This window comes from Sinocyclocheilus rhinocerous, unplaced genomic scaffold (assembly GCF_001515625.1).
Source record: "Sinocyclocheilus rhinocerous isolate Xijiao unplaced genomic scaffold, SAMN03320098_v1.1 scaffold1339, whole genome shotgun sequence".
Taxonomy (NCBI): Eukaryota; Metazoa; Chordata; class Actinopteri; order Cypriniformes; family Cyprinidae; genus Sinocyclocheilus; species Sinocyclocheilus rhinocerous.
This window is the reverse complement of record NW_015634830.1, coordinates 820,217-837,065: the sequence shown is the minus strand read 5'-3', so window position 1 is coordinate 837,065 and position 16,849 is coordinate 820,217. Positions and strand designations below refer to the sequence as shown.

Here is a 16,849-nt window from a genome sequence, read left to right as displayed (position 1 = left end):
AGCATTTTCGAAAGTCTCAGTTTTCGAGGGAAGAAAACGCCTGAGTAGTGTAAACGACAGGCGTAACCGTAGCAAAAGTTATGCGTTTTAAAACGAAAACGCACTAGTGTAAACGTACCGAACCCCCAACTGCTCCCCGAGCGCTGCAGCAAAAATGGAGCCTACTGCACCGGGTGTGTGTGTGTTCACTACTCACTGCTGTGCGTGTGTGTGTGTGTGCGCACACTTGAATGAGTTAAATGCAGAGCACAAATTCAGAGTATGGGACACACTTGGCCACACGTCACGTGACACCTCTCAATCTGTTTTTGTATAGTATTTCTCAATCTACAGTATCTGTCTGTCTATCTATATATCAGTAGTATCTGTCTATCTATCTATCTGTAATATCTATAGTCTTTCTACATATCCATCTGTCTATCGATGTCCGTCTGCCTGTCTGTCTGACTATCTATCTATAGTATCTATCTATCTATCTTTCTGTCTGTCTCTTTACATTTGTCACCTCATTATCTGTAATGTTATACATTGTGAAGCATATAAAGAGCTCTGGGCTGAATAATGGTTGTCTCTCTTTCACATGCTCCGTTTCCTTCATTCACTGCTTGACGTCCTGTCAGTCTGATGTCTAAACCCTGGCAGCACCTCTCGGCTAGTGCAGGAGTGTTCGTGTGAAGGGAGATGGTGAGGATCTGCATTTGTTTTAGGTGCAGAGCAGGACTCGGTGTGCGTGTGTGTGTGTGTGCATGCAGGAGATTTATAGCGCCAGCACGGTGTGTTTCCATCTTCCACTGCTGCTGTCACTGTAGCGCTATAATTGGGCAGGTCACATGACCCAAGTCGTCGTTCTGCAACTTCAGGGAATTGTGTCTCCTTCCTCTCGCTCCCTCTACCCCTCACTTTCTCTCGTTCACACTTCATCTTTCTTTATTTTCTGTTTTTCTTGCTGCTTTTTGCCAAACACAGGGAAAGTAGGCCAGTTTACGATATCATTAATTGTGCTGCCCTTTATGGATTCACTTTCTCTCTTTCTCACAGGAAGCGAGTGCTAGTTTTGAGCGGTGGGAGAAACTGATGAGCTCTGAGAGTGAGAATCAGTTTTGTGGAGGTGATGAGTCTCATCACACACATGTATAAGCAGACCGCCGTTGCCAAGGTAAAGCGTGTGTGCAAAATCCTCAAGATGTTTATTTCTCATTTCACGTCGCCTTAATAGTCTAAAATGGCTGTAGATCTCGATGCTGTAGGAATTTCTGTGCATTTCCTTTTCTTTTTACAGGATTGTTTGAGTTTTGTGTTCCTTTGGGTCTCAAAATACTATTTTCTGTGTACTTGTTTACGACCGAAGCAAATTTAGAAAAAGGGGATACATCGACCATATCAGTTAGCTTTTTTTTTTTTTTAAATCTCATGAAACCGGTCATGAACATATCTTAGAAAGTTTAACCCCAAAGTCAAAAATAAAAAAATAATGAATCATTTTTACATATAGATAATTTAGCCTGTGTTTAGTACACAGTTATTATAGTTTGAAACTTAAAAAATAATAATAATAAAGTTACTTGAAATAAACATCAACTGAAATAAATATAAAAAACTTTAAATTAAAATGAGAAATCTTGCCTTGGTAACTACCTGAAATAAAGATGTTTAACTTATTGTATACAAAACTAAAACAAAAAAATAAAAACAATATAGACATATTTAAGAAAAAACTGCTAAATGACAAAAACATACAAAAAATACTAAAATAGAAATAAAAAATAAAAACTGATTCAAATCATATAATAATATCTCAATGATACTAGAATAACACTGGTTTAGAACCAGACAGAAAGATTTTTTTTTTCATCATAACATTATTATTAAGCAAGCACATTTCTCCCCATTTCACATTGCCATAATGGGAAAAAAGAATGGTCTTATTTTTATTTCAAAGTATGCATCATGGTTGTAATTTTTTCAACCTTCAGTGTCTGCTTTTTTTCAGTTATATAATAACAGAAACAATACTGTATTATTGTTTAAATAAAAAGAAACATTAAAATTAAAATAATCTAATAAATTAAAAATGTAAAAAAAAAAATGTCCAAATGTGTTATGTGAATTTGCTTAATTTATACATATATATATATATATATATATATATACACACAATTTTAATAATTTTATTATATATAATTTAATATTTATTTATTTTTATTTGAAACTTGGTTATGTTGTTCATTAAAAACTACAGTTTTATATCATCTCAAGTAATTTGATGCCATCGTTGCCAGGATGTTGCTAAGGTGTTCTGGGGTGGTTTTTAACATGTTGCTAGGGTGAAAATTCGGGTCTCTCTTTTGTCTCTTTTTTTTTTCTTTCTACAATCAGGCAAAAATCATAATCCTAAACACTTAAAACGTAAGATCACGCCTCTCCTCCTCAACCCTTTCTGTAATTCAAAACATTACTGAACTGCAGCCACCTCTGATCCGTTATTTACAGCATCTGAGTAAAAGAAAAGTCAGCCAGCCCTCATTTCAACTGCAGCTCTTTCTCTGAATGCCATCAGAATAACGGCCATCTGCAGCGAGTTTCCCTCCTCTAACGATGAGGGACAGCGTGAAACCACAGCTAAGGACCACCATGGCAACCGGCCCTTCTGTTCTCCACATCAAACGCCACGGCATTGCCATGGGAACGAGCTCCGGCAGGGCCGGACCGGCATCGCGCCGACCTTAATGCTGACCTTTTTGATCGCCCAACATCTTTTCCTGCAGATCTCGGACTTAAGGTGTTTTTATGAGCTCCAGACGAGACCCGCCGTAACTTTAGCAGATTTTCGCATCACTCACATGAACTTTAACGTCACAGTTCGGAGAATAAAGTGACTTTGCACAGGTTTGTTGTAAAAAAAAAAAAAAGCAAGACACTTCATTCCACCGGGAATTTTGGACGTTCTTTCTTCTCAGACGATTTAAGCTACAACCACTTTATATCATCCTCCTGAGCACAGCGTGTGTCTTGAATGAAGCTTTCCAGTGTGTGTGTGTATCAAACCAGCCCGTGTGTGAAAGCAGTGTGTGTGTGTTTTTTTTTTATTTGTCAAACCTGTGTGTTCTGGTCCCCGCTGCTCTTGTCCTCTCCTCGCTTTCATTTATTGTTTGCCGCTGAGATGATATCCTCTCTCTCTCTCTCTCTCTCTCTCTCAGGGCAGAAATGTGCGGTGTCAGGAATGGTGTCACTTTTTGAAATCGCTGTTTTTGCCAAGCGAAAATGAGTGAACCAGAGCCACCGCTCACACACGTACACTCGAGGCTGTAAAAAAAAAAGCCTTTGCGCTCCTTCACAGGGTGCCAATTAGGCAATATTAAAAAGGCAAAACTCTTCAGTAATGAGAAACCCAAGTGCAGCTTTGAAACTCAAGAAAAGAGGACTGGCTTCCGGCAAATGACTCCGTACACTGTTCATTTAACAACTACTCTAACCGTAACGGGCATTAGCTGACGAGTTCATCTCACGGTTTAGGGATTTTGAGGAGTTTTTTTTTTTGGAGAAGGAAAAGCTGGTCTCTCCGGATAAAAGGAGATTTGGGATTAAAGTGGCAAAACAACACCTTTAAATGTAGTAAAATCGCAGGTGCAGTTGTGGCATATTGTGGTTATGAAACCCAGCAACAGCACTATAATAAAAGACGCCATTGTTTTATAAATAAGTACATCTATAGACTAGATTTTTACAGAAGAAACTGCTAGGAAGGTTACTTACTGGCCAAAAGATCAAGTCAAAAGATTATTTTCTTAAAATAAATAAAGAAATAAATAAAGAACGTAATAATAATATAAATAAAATATAGAGTTTGGGATCAGTTTTTTTTTATTTTTTATAAATTAATACTTTTATTCTGCAAGGACACATTGGATTAAAAGTAAATGCATTTATAATATTACAAATAATTTCTATTTCAAATAAAGGCTTTGAACTTTTTATCTATCGAAGAATAAATTGTATCACAGTTTCCACAAATATATGAAGCAGCACAATTGTTCTCAACATTAATAAAAATAAGAAATGTTTCTTGAGCAGCAAATCAGCATATTAGAATGATTTCTGAAGGATCATGTGACACTGAAGACTGGAGTAATGATGCTGAAAGTTCAGCTTTGCGTCGCAGGAATAAATGATATTTTAAAATTTGTATTTTTTTATTAAATAAATGCAGCCTTGGTGAGCATAAAACTTCTTTGACAAAATTTAAAAAAAATCTTCTATTAAAAATAATAATAAATTACTAAGACCAAATTGAGATATAGATACATAAAAAAAATAAAAAAAAATGTATATACTACATTGTTGTTTGTGACCATTTGTATCAAATGTATCATTCGTTTAGAACCAATTTCATTTTTCTAATTTTTAGAGGTTCGATCTGAAACTATCCGCTTTATAATTCATTTGGTACCATTAGAATGTTAGAACTGTTAAAACGTTAGAATTTTTTTAAATGTTAGAACGTTAGAATTCCTAAACTGCATTTCCTGGCTGGATCACGATATGAATTTTTCTTTCCATCTCTCTCAGGCTGGAGAGGACTATATGAAGATGATGTTGGAGACCGAACAGCTGAAGTTTCTGGTCTTTGCTCATCATCTCAGCATGCTGCAGGCGTGTACAGAGGCAGTCATCGAGGTCAAGGTGTGTGTGTGTGTGTGTGCACTTTAGTGAAAGCAAAAGTATGTCAGCACCTCAACACTGTTCATTAAATCAGCCAGCAGCAAAGCCTGTCACACTGCTGTCCCAACACACACACACTGACCCATTCAGAGAGAGAAAGAGAGGTGTATGTTTGTGTGTGTGTGAGCTGAATGAGAGAAGGCCAAAAAAAGTGTTTGTGTGAAAGGGGAAAAAACCGAATGAAAGGGCTTGACAGCACTAAAGGAGGTGAACGAGAGGGTGTTGATTCCCTGGGTAGAGAGTTCATTCTTTGCTTTAACACATTCCCTCAGTAGGGCACTGGTTCATTCTTACGGCAAAAGAATAGGTCAGAGTCTTGCTGTCAATCAAGTGAGTATGTGTCTATGAACCACGAGTTTAAAAGTTATATTAAAAACAATTTTCATGCAAAAACGTCAATTTTGTCATCATTTACTCACCCCTGTTGTACCAAAGCTAATGACTTTATCGCAATGATTCACAATTGGAGGAATTTGAAATATTTTAAATCTTTCCAACAGCACAATGATTCATAAAAGTATCCAAAATAGTACATATGACTCGTGCACTTTATTTGAAATCTTTAAAGTCATCTTAAAATCCATCATAGATGCTTTCACTACAGCTCATGAAGTAACAATGTCCAATTTGTGAATTAAATGTTTCTTTTGAGTTGGATCTTTGAGTCAATGAGTTGAATTGGAGAACCTAATCAGTATGACTTGTAATTGAATCAGTCAGACTGATTTTGTGAACTGGATCAAGCGATTCAGTAATTTTTCCCTCAAAAAAATGAGTTGAGTTCAAGAACCTGATCAGTCCGGTTTATAAATGAATCATTGAGGCTGATTTTGTGAACTGGATCAAATTATTTAGTTATTTTTCTTTTTCTTTTTTGTATGGTTTGCGATAATATTGTTTTAACAATGTGCGATTTGATATTATTGAGTATATAGCGAAAAGCAAACAAAACACACCTTACATTACGTGAAGAAGTCTTAGTAGTTTAGACTAGTGCGCGTGCGCATTTAGAGTGCGTGAATCACGGTGCATTCCAAACGGGATATATCGCCCTCCGAAGGGCACTTTGGAGTGAAAACAATCATGGCCGCCATATTGAAGGGTCGTTCCAAACCGAAGTGCTCAAAACTGGCCACTTCAAAGGGCCCTTCGGAATGAAGGATTTCGAAGGGTACAACTGATGGACACTTCGGGCTCCCATGATCCTTTGCGCAGATTCTTTGCATGATGACGGCGCCTCCGTGTGGGCACGTGATGATGACGCAGAAGGGCACTTCAAGGAACAGTTGTTTGGTCCCCTACACCCTTCAACCCTTCTAAGCTCTCACTCCGAAGGGTAAACCCTTTGAAGGGATTAGGGCATAGGGATGAGCCCTTCCGAATGGAACGCAGGGTCAATCTATTCAAATGCATTTAGAATTATCATATAATTCAAGACATGGGGCAGAAAATGTATATATTTATATCATTTCATATAGTTAATATCACAGGAAGAGTGACTTTTTTTTTTCTCCAAAAGTCAGCATGATTACAAATGTGGTATTTTATACAACAAGAAGTTAGTATTGAGACACTTACGTTTTAGACACCATATTAACCTGTTTTTGCTCTATTTCTCCAACAAAAATAATTCCAACCACAGTCACAGCGCTGTTTTGCGTCTCTGAGCAACAGGAAGCTGTTTTGTTCCTGAATGATTCAACAGTTTAAATGATTCGGTTCAATCCCAATGACTCACTCACTAACAGTGACTTGCTGCCACCTACTGGCGGTTTTAATTTCACATTTAAGGTACCTTTTCATTTTTAAAATAATTTCAAACATCAGTTTTCAATGTTTTATGTTTAAAATATCAAAACATTATTTATGCATTTGTAACTGCAGGTTAAAGTATTCCATGTCCCTCAGAGCTGCATTAAACAGTGTGTAAATGCATCTAAATGCCACTTCTAATGCAGCTAAAGATTTAAGATCAATTTTGTTGATACTGATTTCATTTGCTTAGTAACAGCCCAAATGCAAGAATTTGACTCAAAAGATGGTGCACACTTTTAGAAAAAATGGCTTAAAGGTAAAAATGCCCATAAAACTTGTTGGAAATGATTAATTTCTATCACTGCTGTGAACTGACCACACCAAATATGAAGAATATCAAAAAATTCAGGAGTCAGCTGTCCACGGTAGTCCTTAAGATATCAGCACAATAACACACTCAGCAAAATATCGTCTAATTATCGTTATCGATAAAATCCCCAAAAATTATCGAGATATCATTTTTTGTTAATATCGCACACCCCTAAGGACAGTCTGGCGCTTCTGAGTCACAGCCTGTAAGTACGTTTTTTATATTTAAATAATTTGCCAATGATAATTCAAACACGAGTTTTGAGCAGTGTAGAGTACACTGTAAAAAATGATATGATGAAAAAGTCATGACAGCTTATGTTTTTAAGTTACTGCAGACTATACAGCGAACTAACTAAATCGCGGAGGAATTTCAGACGAACAACTCATGAATTTGAGGAAGCTGTCCGTTGGGCTAGCGCGAAGAAGCTTATTCAACGTGGATGAGGTGAGTGAATGCTTGTTTAACAATTTTTGGGAGATTACTATTGATAATAATTGTTTTTTACAGTTTAATATGGTACTATAGACATTGCCCTACCCCGCTCATATGGTATTAATTTTATTTGTGCAGGTCTTAAAAAAGGTCTTAAATTTGAGCTTAAAAATCCTGCAGAAACCCTGTATAAGCTAATAATTTTGAGTGGTTTTGTGATGTGCATCAAACGACTCTGTAAGTTTTCCTTACGCTTAAAAAAAAATTAGATAGAAAGAAAGAAAGAACATGGAAAGGATGATTTCCAGGCCTGGAAAATAATTACATTTCTAAGATTATGGAAACAAAAATAAAACTATGATTTATTTAAATTCGTAAGTATTTATTTGGTTTAGATCTTTAGATTAAATCAGTTGGTCCATTTCACAAAACCAGACTTTTACAAATCATACTGATCAGGTTTTCAAATTCAGCTGACTGACTCAATGATCCAGGTCTAAAAAAAAATCATCATAAACTTTGATGTGACTCAGACTTTGGTACACTTCTGAATGGTATCGGCCCAAAACTTGCATTGCATCACTTGACAAATCCATTTTTGTTGTCTAACAGACATTTCATCAGAGCTGTTGATTCATCTTTTACCACGATCCTTTCTTCTTGTCCCAGTTCACACAGCGGCACGCTAAAAACACCTTGCACCCTAAAGAGCGCGGCTGGTTGCCGACACGGTGTCTTCACAGATGTCTCACTGTTTTAATGAGAGCTTGTTTTGTCAATTTCCTCATCTTTTTGGCCCCCAGCCCCCTCTCTTTTCGCGTTTCTTGTTTTGCTGCTCACTGGCCAGACGTTTGATCCCAGATACTGTGAAGATTTTCTTCGGCTTTTCCTTTTTTTTTTATCTGTCCTGCCGTTAATTGGTGCTTATGAATCTTATGGGGGAAGAGGGGGCCTCGCACCAGCAGGTGTGATCACATGCAAACGGGGCGGCACATGCACTGCGACTTTCTCACACCTGTCACGCTCCTCGCACCCCGAGTGAGAGATGGCAAGAAAAGTTAGGCTTGAAGCTAAAATTAACACGGGTGCGAAAAGTTCTGAAGTTCTGCGTGGCGGAGAGAGAGAAAGGTGTTGTACACTGCTTCACCTGTGTTTTACAGCTGTCAAATGATGGTAGAAAGATGATAATGCCCAAAACGTATTTGAAACGCACTAAAACGTTGCCAACGGCTTACTCTGAAATGTGTCACATTTGCAGTAAGTTTCGACTTGAGCGCATTAATGCTCTCTGAACAAGCACAGATCTGCAAAACTCCTCCTTTATTACGTCAATTGTTGGTTATAAAGAGTTTTGGTACTTCTCTCAATGCTTTTAGTTGGAAGGGATTTTGATTTAAAGGTGCAATTTTGGCCTTCATTAAAAAGCTTTTACACAAATAAAAGAATGAAAATGTTAAAAATATAATTTACTTTGGACTCTCTCTTTTCCGCATTCTTTTCCAGGCAAGTTATATCCGCATTGATGGCAGTGTTCCATCTGCAGAAAGGATCCAACTGGTGCATCGTTTTCAAAATGATCCTGACACGCGTGTGGCCATACTTAGTATACAGGCAGCTGGACAGGTAATGAGTACTCAACCTTATAAACAATACTGTAACACCTCAACCTTATGAGCATTGTGCTGCTGTTTGTAAATCTTCACACAAACTTGTAACACACCAGTTCCTTTTAATACCCACGTTTCTTGTAACAACCTCACTGTTCTTCTTTATAGGCTACTTCACAAGCTTGTAACTCCCCAGCATTGTAATCATTAAAAAGTATGCTTTACACAGCCTTGTAACATCTCCACGTCATAAACATTGTAACATTCCTCTATACAGTACATCACAACCTCGTAACACTCAACTTCACAATCATTGTATGTTGGAAATGCTTCAGACAACCTTGTAACATCTCCTCCTCATAAGCATTCCTCTATATAATACGTCACACAACCTCATAAGCAATTTAACATTCCTCTATACAGTACGTCTCACAACCTCGTAACACCGAACCTTGTAAATATTTTACTGTTATTCTTTACCCTGTACACAACCTTGTAACATCACCTCGTAAACACTGTAATATTATTCTATACAGTACGAAACACAACCTCGTAGCATATAACCTCGTATGCATTGTAAGTTACTTGGAAATGTATCACAACCTTGTAAAATGTCCAACTCGCTAACATTGTAACATTTTTCTATGTAGTACGAACGCAACCTTGTAACGCTCAACCTCGTTGGAAATGCTTTACACAACCTTGTAACATCTCCACCTTGTAAACACTGAAACATTACTCTATAAAGTACGGTACATCACACAACCTTGTATGAACATCACCACCTTATAACACTCAACCTCTTAATCAGTGTAAGTACATTGGAAATGCTTCACACAACCTTGTAACATCTCAACCTCATAAACATTGTAATATTCTTCTATACAGTAGGTCACACAACCTCGTAACACTCAACCCTGTAATAATTGTAAGTACATTTGAAATGCTTCACACAATCTTGTAAAATCTCCACCTCAAAAACATTGTAACATTCCTCTATATAGAACATCCAACCCTGTAAATATTGCACTGTTATTCTTTACACTTTACAAAGCTTTGTAAACCTAGTATTTTATTATTTACAATTCACGCAAACCTTGTAACACCTCAACCTATACGTCACAGTCTAGTAACATTCAGCACTGTACATATTGTACTATTCTTCTTTATAGTTAACAGAAATGGGTAACATCTTAATGTAAACATTGTAATCTTCACTTTTGTGCATCACACAAACTCTGTAGTTGTAATTGTAGTGTTCCTAAACACTATAACACATGCTGTTCTTCTTTATACTTAAAGCAAACTTCTAACACCTTAACGTCTTAAACACTGTAATGTTCCTTTTTGTATGCCACACAACCTCGTAACACCCAATGTCATAAATGTACTGTTCTTTGTTCTGTACATAGCCTCATTATACTGTAACTTCATAAACACTGAAATGTCAGTTTATACTTCTCAAACTGTTGTTCGTAACATTTCACAAAACCTTGTAAAACCTCAACCTTGTAAACACACCTTGTAACATCTCAAACATAATCATACAACCTTAATGCTTTAAACAACCTTGTAATGCCTCAATCTTGAAGCATCATACCATTCTTCTTTATTCCTCACGCAACCTTGTAACCCTCTCAAGCGTGTCAATCTCAGTAACTTTAAATTTTTCGATTAAATGTAATGGGAGGTAGCAAAATCTGACAGGGTAGCACAAATCGTCAGAACACCGGCTACAAACGCAGTTAAAGTTAAGGTGATGAGCAGACTGAAGTTGATAATCCACGGGTCGGGTAATAAAAAATGCATTCTGATTATTTGAGGGTGGGTCGCGGGTGGATAAAATAAATCCTAAATGATGCACATATTAACTACATTTTTTAAAATACATTTTTTTCATGATGCAGACGATTTCGTGTGTTTGTGTGTGTTCGTTCGCCTGATTGGGAAGTTGCAGTGACAGAAACGGTGACATTCCAGATAAAGTTTGAAAGGAGTAAAGCCTGTGTTAATGCTATTGAGTAGGCTAATATGGCCAAAGAAGATATTTTGTTTTATAAATAAACGTTCATTTAAAAGCCGCCCACGATCAGCGTATTATGTTAACGTTATCCCTTACGGCAAATAGCGAATGTTTCATTGTTTCTCGAAACGTCATAGCATTTCCACACCAGCGATGACTTGACTGTGGTGCCAAATCATTTTATGTCCCCACATATCATGTACGTCGTCACATGTTGACATCGTCAAATTGCGATCGGTTCGTGAGATCTGCCAAGTGTAGTGAGTACCGATCGAGTCATAAAATGTGATTATCGGCCGATACCGATCTCCGGCCGATCGATCAGAGCATCCCTATTGTAAACCTATTTTATTATTTAAACATCTCGCAACCTTGTAACACCTCAACACTGGATAAATTATGCGTCATGCAGTCTTGTAACATTTACATTGCACTGTTTTTCTTTATAATACCTGTTCGAAACATTTCATGCAACCTCATAAAACCTCAACCATGTAAACGTACGGTATTTGATTGAGATGTTACAAGGTACATTTAATCACCATACCTTCACACAACCTTGTAACATCTTACTGTTCTTTATTTTTCTCACAAACTTGTAACACTCCCAAACATGTCAACCTCAGTAACGTCATATGCAAATATTGCTGTCATACTGTATGTATCAGATGTATCTGCTTGTGCTCAGGGTCTGACATTTACGGCCGCGTCTCATGTGGTTTTTGCCAAACTCTACTGGAACCCAGGACACATCAAGCAAGCAGAGGACAGAGCGCATCGCATGGGGCAGACCACGACCATACACATCCACTACCTCATCGCCAAAGGAACCTTTGACACCGTCATATGGGCCATGCTAAACAGAAAGGTAGATCAACCTTCAGATAAGGAAAAAATATAACCTTCAGTATTCGTAGTTGCACTCAAAGAGTTTCACTGTCATTTTGTGAACATTTTTATAGATTTCTTTAAATGTACAGTTTTTAAATTGCTGTGAACTTCGTTTCCAGACTTGCCAAATTACTCTTAAAATAATCAATATATAATGTCTTGGGACTAAATTAAGTGGCAACACAATATCTGCTGTAAACTTCGGAGAGACTTGTTTGGAAAATTTACTTTTATTTGTTGAGATTCTTACAAATGATATTGGACAGGAAACGGTTACGGGCAGCGCTTTGAACGGAAAGGAGGAGTATTTGAAAGCTTAGGTGGGAGACCAAGAGAAATGGGTCTTTCTGAACTTGGCTCAGGCATGGACGCCAAGCGATACCATGAAAGGTGATTCTGAGGATGACAAGGATGGGACTTTCTTTTCTCACGTACGTAAACGCTTCATTATTGCCATAAACTAAACGTAAAATGTGGGTTGTCACGATACCAAAAACAAATATGCTATATGAAAAAAAAAAAATCACAAATTACACTAAAACAACATGCAGCGAAATTTGCTGTTTTCATTATGTCAAATGAAACTTTATTTTGATTGATTCTTCAATGCTAGTGACAGAACTGGTACTTCTGACATCCCGAAATATAACAAGGCTTCCCACCTCCCAGTCATGGAAACCTGAACCTCACAAAGTGCTTTTCTCTCAGAAGTGTCTTTGGTTTCATTACTTTGCTGTCAAGAGATGAAGTTTCTTAGCCTTAAACACTTTGTGTGTCCCATCCGCCACAGTTTGAAAAGGACAAGCAGCACGACATCCGATTGTTCTTTTCCCCCTCTATGAACAAAGAAAAGAAGAGGAAACGAACTGGGGATTCACATACCGACGGATCTCCTCTTCCCCAATCACCGAGGGGGCGGAGCCAGTTCGGACCCAGGAGATCCAGAGCTCTGATTTGACGGCCGACCAGGGGGAGGATTTTTCCCTGCAGGTGAAGCGGTTTAGGCAGGTTAGCCCCTTGTTGCGACGCGGGGGTACGAAGAGCTCGAGAAATTGAACTCAGGTGTGATAAACCGCAGTTTTAAGAGGGGGGCAAACACTTCTTCACACAGGGTCATGTAGTTTTGGATTTTGTTTTCCTTTAATAATAAAAACCTTCATTTAAAAACTGCATGTTGTGTTTACTTGTGTTATCTTTGACTAATATTTAAATTTGTTTGATGATCTGAAACATTAAAGTGTGACAAACATGCAAAAAAATAAGAAATCAGGAAGGGGGCCAACACTTTTTCACACCACTGTATATAATGCATAATATTTATATACATTACATTTTTAAGCTTATTTTTCAGCATAACAGTTTTTATGAGAAGTTAAACTATTTTAACAGTTTAAGAATGTTTTAGCATTTGGTTTGTCTTTTGTGTCAATGGCAGTTGCACGCAAATCCTAAAACATTTACTTACTGGTCTAAATTAGACTTTGAACCCCAGATTTTCAGTTTGGTCTGGGACTTTTGGGCCCCTTCGTATTTGATGGGCTTTATAAAGGCACAGCTGATCCAGGGCCCTGATCCTCAGTAAAGCGGTGTCGAAACCTTCCTCCCCTCTGTTGCCGAACTTACGAGAGAATGCAAATACGAAAGAACAACAGGCAAAAACGTTCTGAAGACAAAAAAGGAGGTGTGCGCGCTGAACGACAGAAATAGATCAGATTGAAAACGACTCATTATCACGGCCACGGTGAGGCGGAATGGATTTTGGCACCTGTCAAATCAAGAATGCCGCTTTCGTTCAGCGTCACCGCTGGAAAACTTTGTGAAATCTTCGTAAGCTTTGTTTTCGCCATCAAGTCCAATGCCATCGATCAGATCGTCAGCCTGTCTTCTGACAACAGCCTGGTGATGCAAAATCAAACACAGAGATATAAGCACACACCAGGCCAGCTGCTGCTGTCTTATTACACACGTACATCTGTGTGTTTGTCCGCCACTCTGGCGCGCTTGAAAGCCTCAATCTGTACACACATACACTCAAAACACACTCTATATGTTTTCTTTGTTCTTTAAATGAATAGTTCACCTAAATGAGAAAAATTTTATCGTTTTCTGAGTGGCGTTTCGATGTGGTTCTTTATAGTGGGTCACTGTTACAGTGACTACAGAAATAATTAATGACTAAACTTTATTAATATGAATTATGTCAACTAAAACATAAAGCATAGAAAACTTAAGTTATATGAGTAACTAAACGGCTTACAATGCAGGTGGCTCTCACTTACAGTACAGTGTCACTGTTAAATTACAGCAGTTGCTTGCAGCACATATCTGATTCTATCAGCTTAATTTGAAGCGTAAAACAAACATGCGGTGCGCTGCGTCTCCGTCAACTCAACACTCACCCATCAAAGCATGAGTGAAAACCACAGCGACGGTGTGTCGAGACTTCACTCGGGATTCGTTTTCTGAGACCAGGCAGCTTTCAGACTCGTAAAATCAGACACTAAGAATACTGATCGAAACGCTGTCATGGGCAAATTGCACATTACACAACTCGAGGTGTTTATGCGTTCAAAACTTTCGGTATGATCTGCATATCATTCACTGTAGTCCTCTGAAAACTCCCATCATGTATCATCTTAGCCTTTGAATGTTTGGCAAACCTTTCTTTCATTCTTGCTTTCTTATTTTAATCAGGCAAATACAATGATCTGTATTTTATTCACTGCAGTCCACTGAAAACTCCCAAAATGCATCAGTTTGGACCTTCATAAAACAGTTTTTTTTTTAATATATATATTTTTTGTTATATTTAACTATATATATTATATATGTAGTTTTATATATTATATATAGTTTATTTTATATATTTAGTTTATTTTTTAATATTTATATATTATAGTTTATCTATTCATTTATTTTTACAAGAGTGGTGTGACATTTAGTTGTTCTTTTACCAATATTATTTATTAATTTTATTATCTTTAAGGCAGTTCATTGAACTTTCATTTGCTGCTCTCCTCTGAAAAATCCCATCATGCATCAGTTTATTCATTTCGACCTTCTGTAAACCTTCCTTTTGAAACAGAAAAAAAAGTCCAAGAAAGCGAGCGTTTAAAGTCGGCATGAAACGGAAGTTGCGATTGTCTTTTCTTCTCTACTGTGACGTATATCCGAGTGAAACGGCATCTGAAATGAGAGGGCGGGACTTTCGTCCTTCGGGAATTGATTGGATCGTTGGAAGCTGGGGTGTTGCTAACAAAATGGAGGCAGATCTGAATGCCAGTTTGCAGTTAGTGGATGCCAGTTTTCAGTTAGTGGTAGGGGATTTCTCTGAGGCTCCACTGGATTCACAGCCGACACCCAAGCATGAATAAATGTTTTATTTATTAAGGATGACGACGACGATCAACGGCACAAAACATGCCTAAACACCACGAGAAAGAGAGGGAGCACGTCCTCCATCAGGTTAAAGGTCCCCTGAAATGCTTAGAAACACGCAGCTGACTAACATATTGATACTAACACCCAAAAAACTTTAATTTTGATTTTATGGGGACTTTAAGTCATATTCATGAAAAAAAATTGTTTGTGATGTCCTAAGAGTAATGTTGTCGTAATATCCTAATATCTTTTCAATGTTTAGGGGTAACGTACTCCCTCATGATTAGTGTCAGTGCTATAAAGTGAAGCATCATCTTCAGTTTTCCCCCGTCGTTTATCCCAGCGTTTACCCCTCACGTCACTAGCTCCGCCCTTGCGCCATAGCTCGTGACCGGAAGAGAAGATGAGTCGTTTTGAGGGGGAGGTGAGGTTAACGTTTTTGATTAAAGATTACGTGGGCACATGAATTAAAAAAAAATTATGAAGTGCACGGATCAATTATTTATAATAAACACTACAGTATTCCATTAAAAAATAAGAATTTTCAATTTTGATTTCATGGTGACTTTAAGAACGCAGCACACTTGCCCTTGCCTTTTACAGATCTGTGATCATAAAGGTGGCGTCGCTGTGTTTACACAGCTTATATCATCCAATTTCATGTTTTGAAACCGGTGCATGATCTGCATATTATTCCCAGTCTGAACCTTTCAGTATTCATTTCTCCTGAACGAAAGCAGTGAGTTTACGAATACAGGGCTTTTTAGTCGTCCGTCCTGGACCGTTACAGATTGGCGGCCACAAAGGTGGAACCGTAGAGCCACTCCAGACAGTGATAAGGGTTCAGATACGCAGCGGGAGTTGTTTTCTGCTAGTGTCTGGCTTTCTTTTGGCAAGCCGGCTCGTTAAGAGACAGCACAGCAGTGGAGCTTTTATTCGGCTTCTCACAAATTCAGCTGACATTTTAGAAGATCCATACGAGACCTTTCAGCGAGAGCGAGAGTGAGAAGGAGAGGGCGAGAAAGAAAGGGTAATGCAAAGCTCGGAGGGGATGGTGTGAAAAAGAAGAGCGATAGAATCCGAAAAGGGAAAGCGAACGAGCGAATCTGAGGTGTGGAAATTCATTAGCAGCCCTCGAAGGAAGACTATCGCAATTATCAAACTCCTCCACAGCCTCGCAGATTCAAATAAACCGCCGACATCAAAACTTTGTCATTACGGACGAAGCGTCCTGTCACGTGTTTGACGATCGTCCCCTCGGGGAGACAGTGAGACAACAGCTACGAGACAGATAATGCATTTCAGCGCCTCGACATCATAAAGATGCTTTTCTGAGATGGAAGGGCACAAGGGAGGCTTTAAATGTAGATCGTATTTTATTTCCCCCCGCCGTGTCGCCAATATGCCAGAGAGATATCTGAGGGAAGGAAATCAGTCAAACGCAAAACAGACAGCATCTGTTCCTCGCGCAGTGTGCTCGACGTTAACGGCCGCGCGTGCTTATGTCCTTCCCATCAGACCCTCTGTGGGTGTGAGCTCCCAGCCAAAGGCTCGCATTAAAGACAGGGTTCAAGACATGAAAGGAAAATGTAATCATTTACTCACTCCCATGTCGTTCGCTCACAAAAACTAATTTCGAATAATGTCCTGGTCGCTCTTTTCCATGCA

General features: G+C 38.3%; 1 protein-coding gene and 1 pseudogene across 1 annotated transcript in view; both read left to right on the top strand.

The window, feature by feature from the left end:
• Positions 1 to 1,038: 1,038 nt before the first annotated feature.
• Positions 1,039 to 12,758, top strand: LOC107745996 (DNA annealing helicase and endonuclease ZRANB3-like; annotated as a pseudogene).
• An 821-nt stretch (positions 12,759 to 13,579) lies between these two features.
• Positions 13,580 to 16,849, top strand: part of LOC107745995 (DNA annealing helicase and endonuclease ZRANB3-like) — a 20,837-nt gene continuing 17,567 nt past the window's right edge. The window contains exon 1 of the mRNA XM_016560026.1: positions 13,580 to 13,699. Coding sequence (XP_016415512.1) covers positions 13,580 to 13,699 — 120 coding nt within the window. The remainder of the gene's footprint in view (positions 13,700 to 16,849) is intronic.